At 28.0% G+C, this 16,285-nt stretch overlaps 5 protein-coding genes and 1 long non-coding RNA gene across 11 annotated transcripts in view; 4 read left to right on the top strand and 2 right to left on the bottom strand.

Annotated features, from left to right (window-relative positions):
* LOC122515141 (phytanoyl-CoA dioxygenase, peroxisomal-like) overlaps window positions 1-1,569 on the top strand; it is a 31,210-nt gene extending 29,641 nt beyond the window's left edge. For both annotated transcript variants that reach the window (XM_043632359.1, XM_043632360.1), the window contains exons 2-6: window positions 303-491; window positions 550-786; window positions 866-1,073; window positions 1,153-1,311; window positions 1,396-1,569. In XM_043632359.1, coding sequence (XP_043488294.1) covers window positions 355-491; window positions 550-786; window positions 866-1,073; window positions 1,153-1,311; window positions 1,396-1,536 — 882 coding nt within the window. In that variant the 5' untranslated portion in view covers window positions 303-354 and the 3' untranslated portion in view covers window positions 1,537-1,569. The remainder of the gene's footprint in view (window positions 1-302; window positions 492-549; window positions 787-865; window positions 1,074-1,152; window positions 1,312-1,395) is intronic.
* Window positions 1,570-1,652: 83 nt separating this feature from the next.
* LOC122515140 (SREBP regulating gene protein) lies at window positions 1,653-3,243 on the bottom strand. Of its 2 annotated transcripts, none has more exons than XM_043632356.1 (4): window positions 2,812-3,243; window positions 2,456-2,728; window positions 2,146-2,364; window positions 1,653-2,020 (listed from the first exon to the last, which is right to left on the bottom strand). In XM_043632356.1, the coding sequence occupies exons 1-4, from the start codon at window positions 2,917-2,919 to the stop codon at window positions 1,697-1,699; spliced, it is 924 nt and encodes a 307-aa protein (XP_043488291.1). In that variant the 5' UTR covers window positions 2,920-3,243; the 3' UTR covers window positions 1,653-1,696. The 2 variants fall into 2 exon arrangements, with proteins under 2 accessions (XP_043488291.1, XP_043488293.1); XM_043632358.1 differs by having other exon boundaries at window positions 1,653-2,017.
* Window positions 3,244-3,481: 238 nt separating this feature from the next.
* LOC122515143 lies at window positions 3,482-4,949 on the top strand. Its single transcript, XR_006303216.1, has 2 exons — window positions 3,482-3,809; window positions 4,476-4,949. It is a non-coding gene; the product is annotated as an uncharacterized LOC122515143 (long non-coding RNA).
* Window positions 4,950-5,373: 424 nt separating this feature from the next.
* Window positions 5,374-12,882, top strand: LOC122515343 (metacaspase-2-like). The gene is made up of 4 exons (XM_043632660.1): window positions 5,374-5,641; window positions 6,454-6,551; window positions 8,266-9,631; window positions 9,812-12,882. Exons 1-4 carry the CDS (start codon window positions 5,558-5,560, stop codon window positions 12,872-12,874), a joined length of 4,611 nt encoding a protein of 1,536 aa, XP_043488595.1. The 5' UTR covers window positions 5,374-5,557; the 3' UTR covers window positions 12,875-12,882.
* A 439-nt stretch (window positions 12,883-13,321) lies between these two features.
* LOC122515136 (cytochrome c oxidase subunit 6A1, mitochondrial-like) lies at window positions 13,322-14,175 on the bottom strand. Its single transcript, XM_043632352.1, has 3 exons — window positions 14,052-14,175; window positions 13,588-13,733; window positions 13,322-13,513 (listed from the first exon to the last, which is right to left on the bottom strand). The coding sequence occupies exons 1-3, from the start codon at window positions 14,122-14,124 to the stop codon at window positions 13,430-13,432; spliced, it is 303 nt and encodes a 100-aa protein (XP_043488287.1). The 5' UTR covers window positions 14,125-14,175; the 3' UTR covers window positions 13,322-13,429.
* LOC122515135 (serine/threonine-protein kinase S6KL) overlaps window positions 14,084-16,285 on the top strand; it is a 44,499-nt gene continuing 42,297 nt past the window's right edge. The window contains exons 1-7 of one of the 4 annotated variants that reach the window (XM_043632349.1): window positions 14,084-14,390; window positions 14,969-15,047; window positions 15,187-15,281; window positions 15,370-15,625; window positions 15,701-15,785; window positions 15,860-15,967; window positions 16,052-16,210. In XM_043632349.1, the coding sequence (XP_043488284.1) occupies window positions 14,991-15,047; window positions 15,187-15,281; window positions 15,370-15,625; window positions 15,701-15,785; window positions 15,860-15,967; window positions 16,052-16,210 (760 nt within the window). In that variant the 5' untranslated portion in view covers window positions 14,084-14,390; window positions 14,969-14,990. Of the gene's footprint in view, window positions 14,391-14,476; window positions 14,549-14,605; window positions 14,678-14,839; window positions 15,048-15,186; window positions 15,282-15,369; window positions 15,626-15,700; window positions 15,786-15,859; window positions 15,968-16,051; window positions 16,211-16,285 lie in introns of those variants that run through there. The other 3 variants (XM_043632348.1, XM_043632350.1, XM_043632351.1) reach the window with 3 other exon arrangements.

Raw genomic sequence — 16,285 nt, 5'->3', positions numbered from 1 at the left:
ATATTGTACTTTTTCTTTTTTCTTTTTTTTTTTTTACAAATTGTAATTTGTATATTACAATTTGTAACAAATATTCAATAATATATTGAATATTATTATAATATATTCAATAAATATATATAATTAATTATATATATTTATTTTCAATAATATATATTCATGGTTAATATTAAATAAAATATTAAATTTTCAATAATATATAATAATATTCGATAAAAGTATTTTTTCAACGTTTCGAAATTGAATTTCTACGAACATTTCTTATGACTTCTTATTCTCGTTTTCTTTTTTTCTTTTTTCAGTATTTTACGATCGTTAAAGAAATTGTCATTTTCGTTGAGCTAAATAGAAACAATGGAATCACCGAAATTCCGTTATACTAAAAACAACGATCGCCTGACCTTCAAGGAACGATTATTCTACGAAAAAAATGGATATTTATTAGTTCCCGATCTTATACCGCAATGTATAAGGGACAAATGTTTGAATAGGTAAAACAAAAAGATCGATGATCTATTAAGGATAATTTGAAACGATATTATTTTGTAGATACGAAGATATCATTACCGGGAAAGCCGAACGAGGAATGATCACGATTATGCGAGATATTGTTAATAAGAAAATAGTCAACAAGATACAAGATATTAATTATGACGAAACTTTTCGAGAATATCTCGAACATGATAAATTGCTAGACATAATTGAGTGTTTCACGGGTCCTAATATAATGGCTGTGCATAGTATGTTTATAGCCAAACCACCGGATGCTGGACTCGGTTCTAGTGCGTAAGTAAACACAATTAGAAAAATATAATCTAAATAAATAAATTTTCTACGTTCTAACTGTAACGATTGAAACTCTCAGACATCCACCGCATCAAGATCTTTATTATTTTCCATTCCGACCGGCCGACAAGGTGGTAGCAGCATGGACTGCGATAGAACCCTGCGATCGTCTTAACGGTTGCCTTTACGTTTATCCTGGAACTCATACACTCGACAAATTATATCCACACAATTATCCTCCTAATTCCAAATCAAATCTGGTTAACAAGTTTTATCACGGTATTTTGGTATGTAATTAATCAATATTTTCTTCTTATATTTTTCTTTGACTTGACAATATTGAATTTGGGGGATAACGTTTTTAAGGATTTTCAACCAATGGAAAAAATCTACGTACCAATGCAACCTGGCGATACTATTTTCTTCCATCCTTTGCTTATACACGGATCTGGAGTAAATCAATCCACGAGAACGAGAAAGGCCATTACTTGTCACTACGCTGGCTCCGATTGTTATTACGTTAAAGTATGTATATATATATATTTCTAGCTCTATTTTTCCTATTTTCACGTAAAAAGAAAATAATGTAAAAAAATATGTTTTGAACAGGCCGAAAATGAAGCGGAAAAACTGATTCAAGATGAGATCTTAGATTTTGTACGCAAACGATACCCTGGTACAGATTTGTCGTATGCAGAAGTTTGGAGCTTAAAAGCTTCGCTTGTGCGAGGTGTACGATCCTCCTTGTAGATTTTCATTTATAAACAGCCGATATCTACTATAGTATTATCTAGCCTACACTAGATTGCATGCTATTATTTTGGTTTGGTTTCTACTAAGGTTTTTCATTTTTTATCCTTCCATTTTAAAGAATAATTTATCACTTAAAAACTAACGATAGGAAAGGAAATTAAATCTTGTTAGGGATAATTAATTGCACGACAGAAGAAGATGTAACGACAACGGCATCGTTGTTGTCGCGATTATTATTCACTGATTTGATATCACGACGATGTCGTTGATAATTATATGGTGGTTGAACGGTATAACAATGTTTCGAATGAGGATCTTTATAGGTATTTTCGTGACGTACGCTAGCACTGGAAGTACGACAAGCGGCAAGACAAATTTGAAATCGATCCATATTACGTAGAAGTAACTTTACCGTTTCTTCTTCCTTTATTTTAGGATTATTTTTACCACTTTCTATCGTGCTCTTCTTTCCCTTTATCTGCTATTAAACATAATAACAATTACAATTTAAGCGTTTACTAACCTAAGTTAATGTAACGAATTAATGATTAAACAAGAAAATCGAAAAATGTAAAAAAATAAAATTAGAAATAAAAAAAAGGGTACCTTGGAAGGATTCAAACAGCAGGAAACGCAATATTCATAAATAGCACAACATCCTTGAGCATTACACGTCTTACAACTGTATCTTTCTTTACGATTTGTAATCACACCACCTTCTTCCTTCTTAAATCCCTGCTTCTGTTCTGTGCTACAGCATCCATTAGGTAAAAGTTCATGCCTCGCGCATACCACCCCTTGCTCGTCTACTATCAATACTTTGCCCTATGCGAATGATTTTATATTTTATTATTGATGTTACAATATACCTAATAAACATACAACCTAATATATCTATATATATATATATACATACCTGTATAGAATTGCGGCAAGGTTCGTTCGACGAATCGCTATCGTTGAAATTAGCAAGCGAATCTATTCCTAGTGCATTTTCATGACCACCCTCATTTTGAACCTCGTTCTGACCCTCGTTCGGTGCTTCGTTCGGAACATCCATATCCCAAGATTGGGGTTTACCAGATGCTTTAACTCGTTGAAACGAAAGATCATCCTCAGAAATCATATCGTCGTTATTATCATTTATTATCATAACTTCGAGATCGCTATCCAATGCCATTGTTCTTCTCTTTAATAAATATCATTATTTTATTACTAAATATATATATATATATACCAGATAGAGAAATATTATAAAAAAGTATTACTTACTTCATTGCGGAATAAAGAAAAAGCACAATAAGTTAACGACAATGTAAATATCAATCCCAGAACTAAACGTCGACGAATGATTCGAACTAATCCCGTGTATCCTGCCATGATTATAAATTTCCTAACTAAACACGAAACTCTAAACTTTGATGCATTTTTATCGATTGGGTATGCCACAACGATTTATTAAATTCATTGTATATCCAGATATTTCTCGAAAGGAGTTTTTCCAACATTTATTATTCGCATGGATTACATTCATGCATAATGAAAAATATCAACTTGCATCTTTCTCAAATTTCATCTAATTACAAATTGAGGTTATATTCCCTTTGCACTTTTCTATATCACACCGATACATATGCACTTGATAAAATTAGTAAAATATTTATTTTCAATTGTACGCAATTACCGATAATATTTTTTTTTTATCACTTTATCTAATATCAAATAAACAGATATGCAATTTATTAAAAGAACAATATTTAAGATCCTGAGAAACGCGTCGCTAAATGAATTTCTTAGTTTCCTTGTCCAACGATAGATGACTCGTGCGTACTTTCTCAACTAGTGACATCTGTCATTCGTATTCGTAAATATTTGTCAATTATCGATAATATTGTCGATATCATTTATCGATAAACAAATTTAATTACGTATGAATTTAATGCTTTTATAAATATACATGAGAAGATACTATTCTTGTTTAGTCATGTTTTTCTTTTTACATTGTTACATACGCAACTCATTTGTATGCCTTGTAAAATAAATATAAGTTATTTAATACAAATAATACGAAACGTAATTCAAATATTATTGTATCGATTAATCGAAAGTGAAATATGTTTACGCGTTAGATGTATAAATAATTGATCGAAAAATCGTGATATGAAAACAAATAAAATACAATGGTTATTATCGTTTGCAATATTTACGATAATTTTCACCATTATTCTTTGGGCTTCGATAGATCTTGGTCGATATACCATCTTAGATACGTAAGTATGATAATACTTTGTATATATTTAAATATTAATATGTTAACCACCAATGTTGCATATAGAAAAGATGTCATAGAAATATCATGAATTTGTTGTTCTTAATCTTTTAAAATAAAAATAGGGACGAAAAGGAATCTGATCTCGGGAAACGTTTAAATAATACAATTACTCCATCGTTTTCCACATAAAATGGCGAAAGCTCGATTTTAACCCACGATCCTAATGCATATAGTATTACAAGAAAGGATTCTGTTTACAGGACTTCCATTAAAAAAGATCTCGTCCTCTAATTAAATTTGATCGGTTCCTCGGAAACGTAAGCAAAATTACGTTAATATTCGATGCTGCTATTGATCGAATAATTCGTTGATCTAATAAATTATTTCTTTAGAAAACCATTCAAATCAAAGCCAAAAGAAATTTGTGGAAAAATAACGCGACTAGATCGTCCAAACCTATCATATGTAAATCATCGAATAATTTTAAATGATCCATTAAGAATAATAGTAATATAAATTATTATTATTATTTATTCTAGTACATTAATATTTCGGACATATACCAAGCGACAATCTTGACATTCTCCAATTTCGATCTTTCACAGTAACATAGATATTACAATATTAAATTTCAATATTTTTAAGAAAAGGTTTCTTTTTACAGGTATAATGTAAACAACGCACGGGAAAGTAAATGGAAATAAGCATCTAGTTTTCCTGCCGTCCATGAGACAGAATTTTTCGACTAATTTATGTGAGGAAATGCATTTTGTTTTTTTTTTCTCCATACACAAATTGTCTTATTCTCTCTTTGATGATAAAAAAAGAAAGGGAAAAAAAAGAGAGAACACTTTTCGAATGAACGAAAGAGGGTTCCACTTAATAGTCGAGTATTTATTTGACCGTTTGAGAAAGCGTCAAATGATTTACGAACGTATTACCATCGGTAGATTTCAAATTACACATAGATCGACGAAATAATATACCCCCACGAGTTAAGGTCAAGCAAGTATCAAAATACCAAGTAATGGAACACGAAACTGGATAAGCAGAAAGAAAAAAGAAGACGAATTAGATAGTGGAAGAAGGATTATTATTTGATGAGTATAAATTAAACGCGAGTAAGAGTTCCCTTTCATTTAGTTGAGATTCTATTTTGAAATTCATTTCATCTTGTCCTTAAGAATAATTTGTTTCTTTCTTTCTTTTTTTTCCTTGGCCCTTTTTTTCCCTCCTGTGAAAAAAAAAAAGTAAACAGTACAAGTCCTTGAAGAAAGACTTATAGAAAATCAACACAATGGACCGGTTATATGTTGAGACTCTTTATTAGTTCCGACAAATTCTGTAAAAGCGCTTCACGCAGGAAACGGAATATAAATGCATTTCAAAAAACGTTTTAGTGAGAGTAGGATCGGTGAATATCGTCCTGACGCTAATATTATATGGTTGATATTTCCTTTCTTCCTTCTTTTATTTGACATTATTATTATTATTAACAGTTTTTATATCAAAAAAGTTATTGTTCTATAATATTCGTTTAAATTATACGAATAAACGAACATTATTATTTGTTATTAGTATCATTCTTTACGTTTTTCTTTGGAAAATTAGTGCAGTTTATTATTGTTTTAATACTATTGGTACCTCTCGACGATGCACAACGATCTTAAAATATTTCGATCGAATATAAACGTATTTCTTATTTAGATTTCGATTTATACAATATCGTATTTGTTTAAGAATACGATGAATAGAGATAAATTTAATAATTTTAAATTAAAATATTGGCTTGTAAAAGCCGGTCCTCGTCGACGAGAGTTTCTTCTGAAGGTGAGTCGTGTTTTTTTTTTTTTGCCCTTGTCGTCCTTTAGCCCATTCTAACCTCTATCTTAGTTTTTCATTTGCCAAGCACAGAATAATATTGGATAATATTAAATTCAACCAAGGACCAAGTTCTTTCACGAAATAACAAATGTGTGATCGTGTTGTGTCATGTTTGGTGTCGTGTTGTGTTTTTGTTTTATTTCTTATCTTCGTGTTAAAACCATTGTTACAGTTTGTGTTTTTCTTTTTTTTTTGAAATAGTCATTTTTTTTGTTTTAACGGATGTGAAAGTTGTATTTCTGAAATTGCCTAACACGTAATAATTATATTAGTTCAAAGAAAGAAAAAGATCGAAAGGTTATCGCGACTTCTACGATACTTCAATGTTTAGTAAAAGGAAATTGAAGGTATATAGATTATTATTTATGAAGATTTAATTAGATTTATAATATATCATTTGCTTTATATCTCATATTTTCGATATTGGGATTATATTAATTATACATGATTAAAAATGTTTAATTTTTATTCGTAATTTATCTAGCCTAAATTGTAGCTAAACTAATCTTTTTATTATTGATACTTGCTATAATCCATATAAAGTTCGCATCTGATTACATCATATAATATATGAGTAAGTTTAATAAATATCATGTTTAATCTGATATTAAAAAAAGTGTCAATAAATAAAAAAGAAAGCAAGTTCTTTCTTCTTTCCTAAGATTTGTAAATTTATCTCTTGTAATGCAACCCGCAAAAGAAAAAAGAACAAAATTAAATAAAATCTGATCAGGATTATTTGGTGATATTTGTTGCAGCTAAAACGTGATTTAGAAAAATTGAATCTATCAAGAAGAAATGTACGGAAAGCTCTCTTGCAATTGATAAACCAGGCGTACGTTGTTATTAATCCATTGTAAGTACCATATAATACATATATATACATAGGACATATATATTCATACATGATATATATTAGTATAAGACAACAAGGAAAAGATCCAGACTACATCTAAAACTGATGAATTTACTATAAATATTATTTTTATTTCATTTAATTGCACATCACTTTCAATAAAATGAAATATGTAAGTACAATATAATATAAATATATATATATTTATACACACATAGTATATATTAATATAAGATGACAGAAAAAAGATCCAGACTATATATAAAATTTATTATAAATAGACTATATAATAGACTATATAATAGACTATATTTAGAATTTACTATAAATTTTATTTTTTATATCATCATTTAATAGAATAATTTAATATGAGATTCGGAAAAAAGAATCTACTACGTGCTACGTAATTAAATATTATAAATGTATACAAAGGAAGTTTGATAAGAATTCGCTTACAATCTGCTTGATAATGAATCTCCCCCCTATGTATTAGATTCGTTTGTGAAGAAGAGGGTTAGATAATATAAGTTCTAGAAAGAAAACCTGATCATAACCAAGTGTTGCATATGTGTGTCTGTCTGTGTCTGTGTGTGTGTGTATATTTGCTTAGTCTCCTATTTAAATATCAGATTTCTTTTCTCCCGCTATCGTACATTTTCTTTTTCATTTTATCTTTGAAAATATTTGCTCTAAGAATAATTTCTTTTTTTCGAAATTTATGATAGGTCGAAACAAGTTTTCTACCTAAATTTTTTTTATATTTTAACATATAGATAAATTTTTATTTATAGATTTTGCATAAATTTGTTCATCTTGTTTCTACATATATATACATTATTACATATTATATTTATATTACTATTATATATATAATAGTATATATATTATTAATAAATAATACTATTAATAAATATATATTATCATTTTCTCTTATATATATAGTAGTAATAGTATATATAGATAGTATACTAAATCTACATATATATATATAGGAATAAAAAAGAAAAGAATTTTTCTTAGAAAATTTCCTTGTGTACACAATATCCTTATACCTTTTGTATCCTTCTTCTATTTTTATGGTAGGGTCGGAAGAATACTGAAGAAAGAAAAAATAAAAGTGAGACAACAACATAGGTTTCAGGTTTCCTTTTAAGTTTTCCTTCCTAAGCCCCAACATTCGGTTCAAAACTTTAGATATAAAAAAAAAGAAAAAATCGGTCAATGCTTAATCTTTATTTTTCTCTTGTGTAACGGATATTATATAATATTTTACCTCCGCGTGATATTATTTCATTTTTCGTGTTACCTCTTTGATGAAAATCATTATTATTTTTTGAACGACTGAATATAGCTCGTATTTTCTAAATTTTTCTAACGCATCGATTAGATATAAATATTATTTGAATTCTATTCTCGAATAATACAAAAGGAAATACGAAGAAACGAATTTTTTTGGTAGTTTATGTTGATGCATAATCGAAACATCTGATGATAGAATGGACGAGGAAAGATAAGTAAAAAAAATATGGGGTAAAATACGAAAGCAAATAAGGCATAATATTTTTTTAAATACATAAATATGTATACATGTATAAGTAATTAACCGCGTGCACATGTGTTGTGTGTGATCTTTCTTCTGTTAATTTCAAAAATTGTCAATGATGTATAATTTATTTATTTATTTTTTATTTAAAATATCTATTTTGTTTTTTAGATCAAGGGAAACAATGCGCAATTTCAATACCGAAAATAACAAAGAAATTTTTGACGATTGCAACAAATATATGCTGTTGTTAGATGGTGATAAATCTAAGCAAAATGATGGTAAGAATAAAAAAGATTTCGATTATTCAGAAAATCAGGACAAATGTTCTGACCTAAGAAAGAAAAATTTAGACATGGATAATAATTCATTAGAAATAGTATCCAAATCTCAACGAAATAAAGTACATTTAGTTAATAATCAACGTAACATTAGCAATAATGCATCTAAACATGATAATAATGGGAGAAAAGAATCTATAGATAAAAAAAAAATGAAACGACATCACCTTAAATCCGATTATAAAAAATCGTATAATACATTGAGCAGTAAAGAAGTATTGAGAAAAAAAAATTCAAACGACGAAATCTCCGTTAGTAGTAATACTATGTCTGCTAAAATGGATAGGAAAAAATTAACATCTATTTCAAGAGCTTCCAATGAATTGTTGCACAAAGACGACAAATATCACGATAATCAAAGTATTGATTCTAAATCTGAAACCGTGGAAGCAGACTCCACTGTTTCAAATAACGAACAAGAAAATGATGTAATTGTAACTAAAGATGTAATTCAGAAGGAAATAAAAAAATACATATATGAAGAATATAAACAATATAGGGATATTTTTATTGACAAAATTCATAAGAATTGCGATAGTATTTTTAATAAAAGCTGTACAAATATATATAAGAAAAAAAGAAGAAAGATCCAGCATAAATTTCGTCAGATTTTTGGTCCATGTTCTCCAATGAGCGAGGAAGAGGAAGAAGAATTTCTTATAAATATTTCCTTAAGAAAAAAGAAAGAAAAACTATCTGAAGAATCTTCTCGTTCACAATTTAATGATAAGACATTGAATCTTTCTAAAATACAAGATACAACGTTGGATTTAACAGCAAGTAATGACGATATATCCTGTAGAAAAACTCCTGAGATTTCAAGTATTCGAGTAATGCACCATGACACTTCGTCATTAAATGATACTAATGTTAAATTCAAAAAACCAATTATTGAACAAACTATCTGTGATGAAGACATAAAAGTTGTAGACGCTGAGTCTTCTGGAGATGAAACTATTTTCAACTTTTCTATGCTTCGTGATAATAGTAAACTAGATAACATCATTAATCTACCAGTAATCGAAAAGAAAGATAGCATAACACAAAAGTATATAAAAGAATCTATTAATGTAAGAACAGATACAGATTCTATTGATGTCAGCTCTTCTAATGGATCTGAGAATGATACAAATATTATAGTATTACCTGATTATGCTAGTGAAATAAAAATAAGTAAAAAGAGTAATAATAATAATTATAATTATTATTATAGTAAAAATAATGATAATGATAATGATAATGATAATAATAGTTATAATAATAATAATAATAGCAATAGCAATAATAATAATAATGATGATGATGATGATGATGATGATGATGATAAAGATGGTAATAACAATAATGACAATAATACTAAAGATGATGATAATAATAATAATAATTTAGATAATGATTCTGTTAATTTTTTAAATACCAAAACTTCAATTTTATATTCTTTAATAAGTGTAGATGTTATTGGAAAGAACGTATTTAAAAAGTCTCAAAATACTGAAAATCATTCTGAAACTTCCGAACCAATTTCAAAAGCTGATACATCTATTGATGCACAAAAGAAAAAAGAAAATAGTAAAACAATTACGAATATTAAGTTGATAGAATCTTGTGGAAAAAATATCAATGATAATGATGTGGAAGGAGTAATTAAAGTAGAGCCTTACGTTGAAAATCGTGCTGCTAATATTTTAAGCGATCTTAAGAACTATGAGGAAAACGTCATAAATAATGATACAACGAAAGAATTTAAACAAAATGTAAATGAAGATTTAAATAAACTTTTACAAATAAATATCAGTCAAAATTGTAGAATAGAATCTAGTGGAAATACTATTAGTATTCAAGAGAATTTGGAAACACATACAAATCAGAATACAGTAACTGATGAAGTCATTTGCATCAACGATATTACCAGTATGGAGAATCTATTAAGCTCTGATAATCCTACAAATAAATATAAAGAAATAGTTGCAGAGGAATCAATAAATATCAATCCAAAATCACCAGTTGCTATTTTGATGGAAAATAACGATACGTGCAGCACGTTAGACGAGAATAAAATAATTAATGAGACTTCATTGAATACAAATGATTTACAAGATACTTCACTTGAACCCTCTTGTAATGTTGTACTACCAGAATTAAGAAAATGGAATAAAATAAGGGTTCTTTCTAGTGCAGAATTAGGCTCTAGATGGTGTCCTTCTCCTGTAAATACGCCTCCACCAACATCCATAACCGAAACTAATGTTACACTAGATGAAACAACAGTGCCTATAAACGATAATAATGTGATATCTAAGACTGGTATTGAGCAATTAACTAAGAAAAGCGAATTAAATAATAAGCCACATAACTTAAATTCTTATTTACTGTCTATATATAGACGTATAATAGGTTTACGCACAATATCAAAAAACTTTTTAAATAGTTCTCAAGATCTGTTTGCTATAGACAAGTATGTTAATGATATGCGATTAAATTCCCATTCTTTTGTACTTCTTGATGAATTATATAATTTAGGAAATGAATTGCAATTAACTAATTTACATGAAATTATAAAATATGTAGTATCTGAAATTAATGATAATTCATTATTACCTGAATGTGAACCCATATCCTTAACAGAAATTGTTCAATATATAGCAGTACATGATAAATCACTTAATAAAACATATAAACCTAGCTCTAGTGATGCACTTATATCTATCTCAAGTAACATTATGTCTACCTCTGACAATGCATTTAAACCTACTTCTATTGCACCTGTTTCTAATGTAACAAATTCTAATAATATGTCTACAACCTCAGTGATACAATTCTTTCCAAATTTACAGAATCTGCTAGAGACGCAAGTTCAATTAAATAATTTACCAAAGAAACATGCGAATAATTCTATTGCTCCAAACCAAAATAGTGAAAGCAATCTTAATAATTCATCAACATTAAAATCTAATACATCAGTGCTTTACCCTATGTTAATGCTAAATAATAATATGCAAGTATTACAAGATAATAGAATTAACAATGTATCTATGCCACATTATGATCAACGTGTATTGCCACAAATAGCATGCAAATCAATTAACAAACCACAAAGAATCGATAATGCAAGAAGTGCATCTGATTTGTCTTCTACTCAACAAAAGCAACAAGCACAACAACAAACACAACATCGATTCACTTTTTTATGTAACATGCCACAAAGACTAAGTTTCCAAAATGTACAAAAAACTTCATTACCTACTACAACGCTTTCTAAACAATTACCGACCTCGCATTTTAATAATTCACAAAATTGTCCTCAAATAATGTATCCAAATTTATATGATTTATTACTCCAAATATGGGATCAAATAACATTTTGTTTCGAAGAAAATTTGATTAATTGTATGACATATAATAGTTACGGTAAATACTCTTGCACCTTAGAAGTATTTCAAAAAACGTGGAGGGACAAAATGTGCAATTTTATTGTGTATAAATCACAAAAGAATGAATCCTTAATACTTAAAAGTAAACAAGGAAAGTATTTACAAAAAACAGCAATAATAGAAAAACAGAGGAAAGAATGGCAACTGAATTTGCAAGAAAAGGAGTGTCAAAACCAATTAAATGCAATGAATATTATGAATCAAAATATAACAAGTCTAAATACTGCACCACTTAAAAATTTAGAATCAGAAGCAGGAACGACACAACATAAACAGACAAAGAAAGTAGATAATATAAAACAAAAAAAACGAATTGAATCGCGTAAATTAATACGTTCTGCACAACAACTTATTGATAGCACCACGTCATCAGATATTTTGCAAAATAATACAAATTCATTACTTGTTGACCTAAGCAATACCACAAATTTGAATAAATTAGCTTCAGTTAGAAAAAAACATAAAAAACCTACAAATGTAGAAGAACCTTCTACAAGTTTAGGAGATAAAACTGAAAATGAAATTAACGTTAATTTCATAACTTCTACTTTCAACAATAAAGATAAGACGAATCAAGAAGAAAGCGCCCAAACTGTTCCAATACATATGAAAGAAGTTTCATTGCTTGAAGAGAAAACTGAAGATAATATTGATTGTAAGCGATGTGATTCAAGGGAAAGTGTTACAATTATGCCTGCACCACATATATTAGATGTACGAACCATATCTCAGAATGTATTCAATGAAATAGAAGAAGTTTCAACTTGCTTTTCGAATGACACCCAATTGTCTACCGGCAACGATATTCAACAGAATGAAATTCAAATAAAAATTCAGTTACCAGAAAATATTATTTGTTTAAATTGTCCTAAGATAAGTACAGTTGTCTGCGAAGTTTGTTTAGATGCTCATTATTGTTCCAAAGAATGCGCAGCATCGTATTGGGTAGAAAAACATTACAAATATTGTACACCTCATTGTTCAAAAGAATCCAAAGAAAAAGTTTAATGCCTTGGTAATTTAAAATTCTTAATAGTTTTAATTATATATAAGCGAATAGCAATGAATATTATTACTTTTGTATATCTTTGTATTATTTTTTATTTTTATTTTGCATAGAAACAATATTATTTTGATCAGTACTTATTGTCAGTAAACTATCTAACATAATTTTGTTAAAGATAAAAGCAATACTTAGAAACAGTCAGTGGACTAATATATACAAATTGTTTTCTATATAGATTGATACAAAGATTCTTGTGTTATTATTAAGAATTTATTTTTATTTGCATTATATTTTTTTATCTTTGTTAATAAATAAAAAAATATGTTTTTTAACATATTTGTATAACTTTAAACCAAAGTTTTAATTAAACTTTGATAACAAATTTTATTAATCCTTTTTGATTCTTATTATCTTTTAGGTATTTGAAATCATAATTAAAAATAAGTCAATAAGAGAGAAATTCATAAATTTATTGAAACTCTTTTTTCTATGATAGATATAACGTTTCGATGAAGAAACTAAATTTTTATAGTACTAGTAAACTCTATTACATTTGCTTACTCATCTTCATAGCCTGTTGGTAAAGGATTGGTATGCGGATTATGAAATAAAGATCGTTGTCCATCTCCCCAAGGAAATCGCTAAATAATAAATCAATGATATGAAATAAAGGTAGAAAATGATCAATGTTGTGCGAATACGTTGAAATATATACCTTGTGCCTTATTCTTAAATGTTCATAAGGAATAAATTCTGGTCTTTCGCCATGCTCTTGCTCGGTTAGATAACAATTCAACAAACCTAACAAAGTAGCAGGAATCCCAACGAACAAGTATAAATTCCTCCACAAAGCTGCAGGATCTGGAAATATTTATTATTATGTAATACATATGATCGGCAATGTAAGTAAGAATTTTTCTATTATTTTCTCTCTCTATGTGTGTATCTATATGTATATATATATATACATATATAAATATATGATAAATATATAAATTTAGATTTCAATTTATAATATCTAATACTAAAACAATGAAATGTGTAGACAAAAAACAATATATTTGACAAAATAATTGTAAATATGATGTTACATTGGGAAGAAAAGCAACATTTAGTAACAAATATTGTTTATTGTATATTGTTTATTGAATCAAATTTAAATGATTTTAATTGATTTACCTTTTCCAGACTTTTCTGCTACACTTGCGAACTGTCTCGTAAATATACGAGAATGGAATTTTGCTAAAGCCATGACTGAATGAATGCACTTGCACTTCTCTTCTGCTACGTACTGACGTAATTCCTAGCGATTGATCGATCTACGTTGTCGAAGCGCACTCTGAAGGCTAAATATTGTATTAATGCTCTGATGGTATCGATAGTGATGCGAACTGTATTATCGACCTATAGATCTCGCTCTTGGATTTGTGTGTTTTTGTTTAAATTTTATTAACATAATCTCTTGATGTATGGCATTTTATGTCAGATGTAATCTTACAAATTTTACCACGTGATATTGTAATTAAAGTTTTTATAAAACATTGATTATTCTAATGACAACGACAAGAAATAATTTTAGTTGTACTTTTTCATTCGAAATACTGTTTTATCAATAAAGTTATATATAAGATATATATTTTGTATTCTTTATTCTTTGGAGGTTATACACCGAGCATGTAATTAATTGTCAGATATACATATTTACATATATTGATTATTGTATCATATTTGCAGCTTGATATCTTTTTTATTTTACAATTTTATGTATTTTTGGTTATCGAATAAGAATAATGGTTATTTTATTGGTTAGTTTAATAACAAATCTTACTCCTATATACATATATCTACATATGTATGTATAGATATTTATCATTTTGTAATAATGAATCAAGCCAGATCGTGATGAAACAATTATTTCAATTTTTTATTACAATATTTCTAATTGTAAGGTTTTCATTTTCAGTGAATAATTAATGAATATTCATTTTATCTATCTGTGATACATAGATAAATGTTTAAAAATAAGAATTTCAATGATGTGCAATAAAATGATCAGATTATTTTCTTCCTTATCGTTTGTGCATTAAATTTGACAGTTGTTTACTACTTTTCAACTGGATGGGCAATTCGAACGTAAAGAAAAAATACTATGATCATCAAAAATATGCTAGTCAGGTATCTACGATAACTATTCTAACTTTTTAATGAAGAATAATTGTTTAATTTATTCAATAATATTAAATATATAATAAAATAATAATGTGTTTCATTAGACAGTTATATTAAATTTGTTAATCAATATATGCCTTTACAGTATAGTCTTATCGATATCATTGGTGGGAGTTGTGCTGGATCAACGAGATCTTCTCACGTAGAAACCAAATCGTACTCTCGTTCTTCCTGTAGAAGGTAATTAACTTTTAAAGGTTTATTTTTGACAAGTATTTATTGTTAATTAATATACAAAATATATCCTATTTAACATTTTCAACAAAAGCCTAGTCCATGGTTCTCTTAGTTCTTCTAAGACGATATGGCCAATACCTAGGTCCGAAGCAATATTTCTTCCAGAATTTAAAGTCAGAAAAATGACTTTAAATGCAGAATACAGCTTCCTCGCTCTCATTGCTAAAGGTGCATATGGAAGAGTTTATAAAGTTCAGAATCGGGAAACTAAACAAGTTTTTGCTTTGAAAGTTATCGCCAAAGCTCAAATTGTCACCGAGAATGCCATTGCTCAGGCAAAACAAGAGGTATATATATATATACATATATTATTTATAAATACATATTATACTATAGTATCATTGTAAATGTATCTTTTACAGGTTGCTATTCAAAGAATGGTCGGGCATCATCCCTTTATAGTAAATTCAACTCATAGATGGCAAAGTAGAAAAACCTTATACATATGTAAGTATTATAAGATGTATAGAAAAGATTTTTTGTGTGTCATTACATTTTATTATATTATTTACATTTCGCAGTAACAGATTACATTAGCGGTGGAGAATTATTCTCATTAGTAGAGAAGTATGGATGTTTGCCTGAAGAAGTAGTTAGAATATATGTTGCTGAAGTTGCTTTAGCTATCGGTAAGAATCTAACATAAAATACATATTCAGATCATTTAATAGTGTGTCATCAAATAATAATAAGTATATATAATATATTTCAAGATTTTTTACATAATGCTGGAGTAGTGCACAGAGATCTGAAAGCAACTAATATTTTATTGGATGAAGAAGGGCATGCTGTGATTATAGATTTTGGTTTATCCAAGTGGTTAAATCGTACACAAAGGACGAATACTTTTTGTGGGACTCCCGAATATATGGGTAATTCGTTATATATCTATATATATTTTACACATGTATTGTAATTATTTAAAATTCAAATCTCTCCTCTCTTAC

This window comes from Polistes fuscatus, unplaced genomic scaffold, assembly GCF_010416935.1.
Source record: "Polistes fuscatus isolate 324 unplaced genomic scaffold, CU_Pfus_HIC Scaffold17, whole genome shotgun sequence".
Lineage (NCBI taxonomy): Eukaryota > Metazoa > Arthropoda > Insecta > Hymenoptera > Vespidae > Polistes > Polistes fuscatus.
Note: the sequence above shows the minus strand (reverse complement) of the source record. Positions and strands in the feature narration are given on the sequence as shown.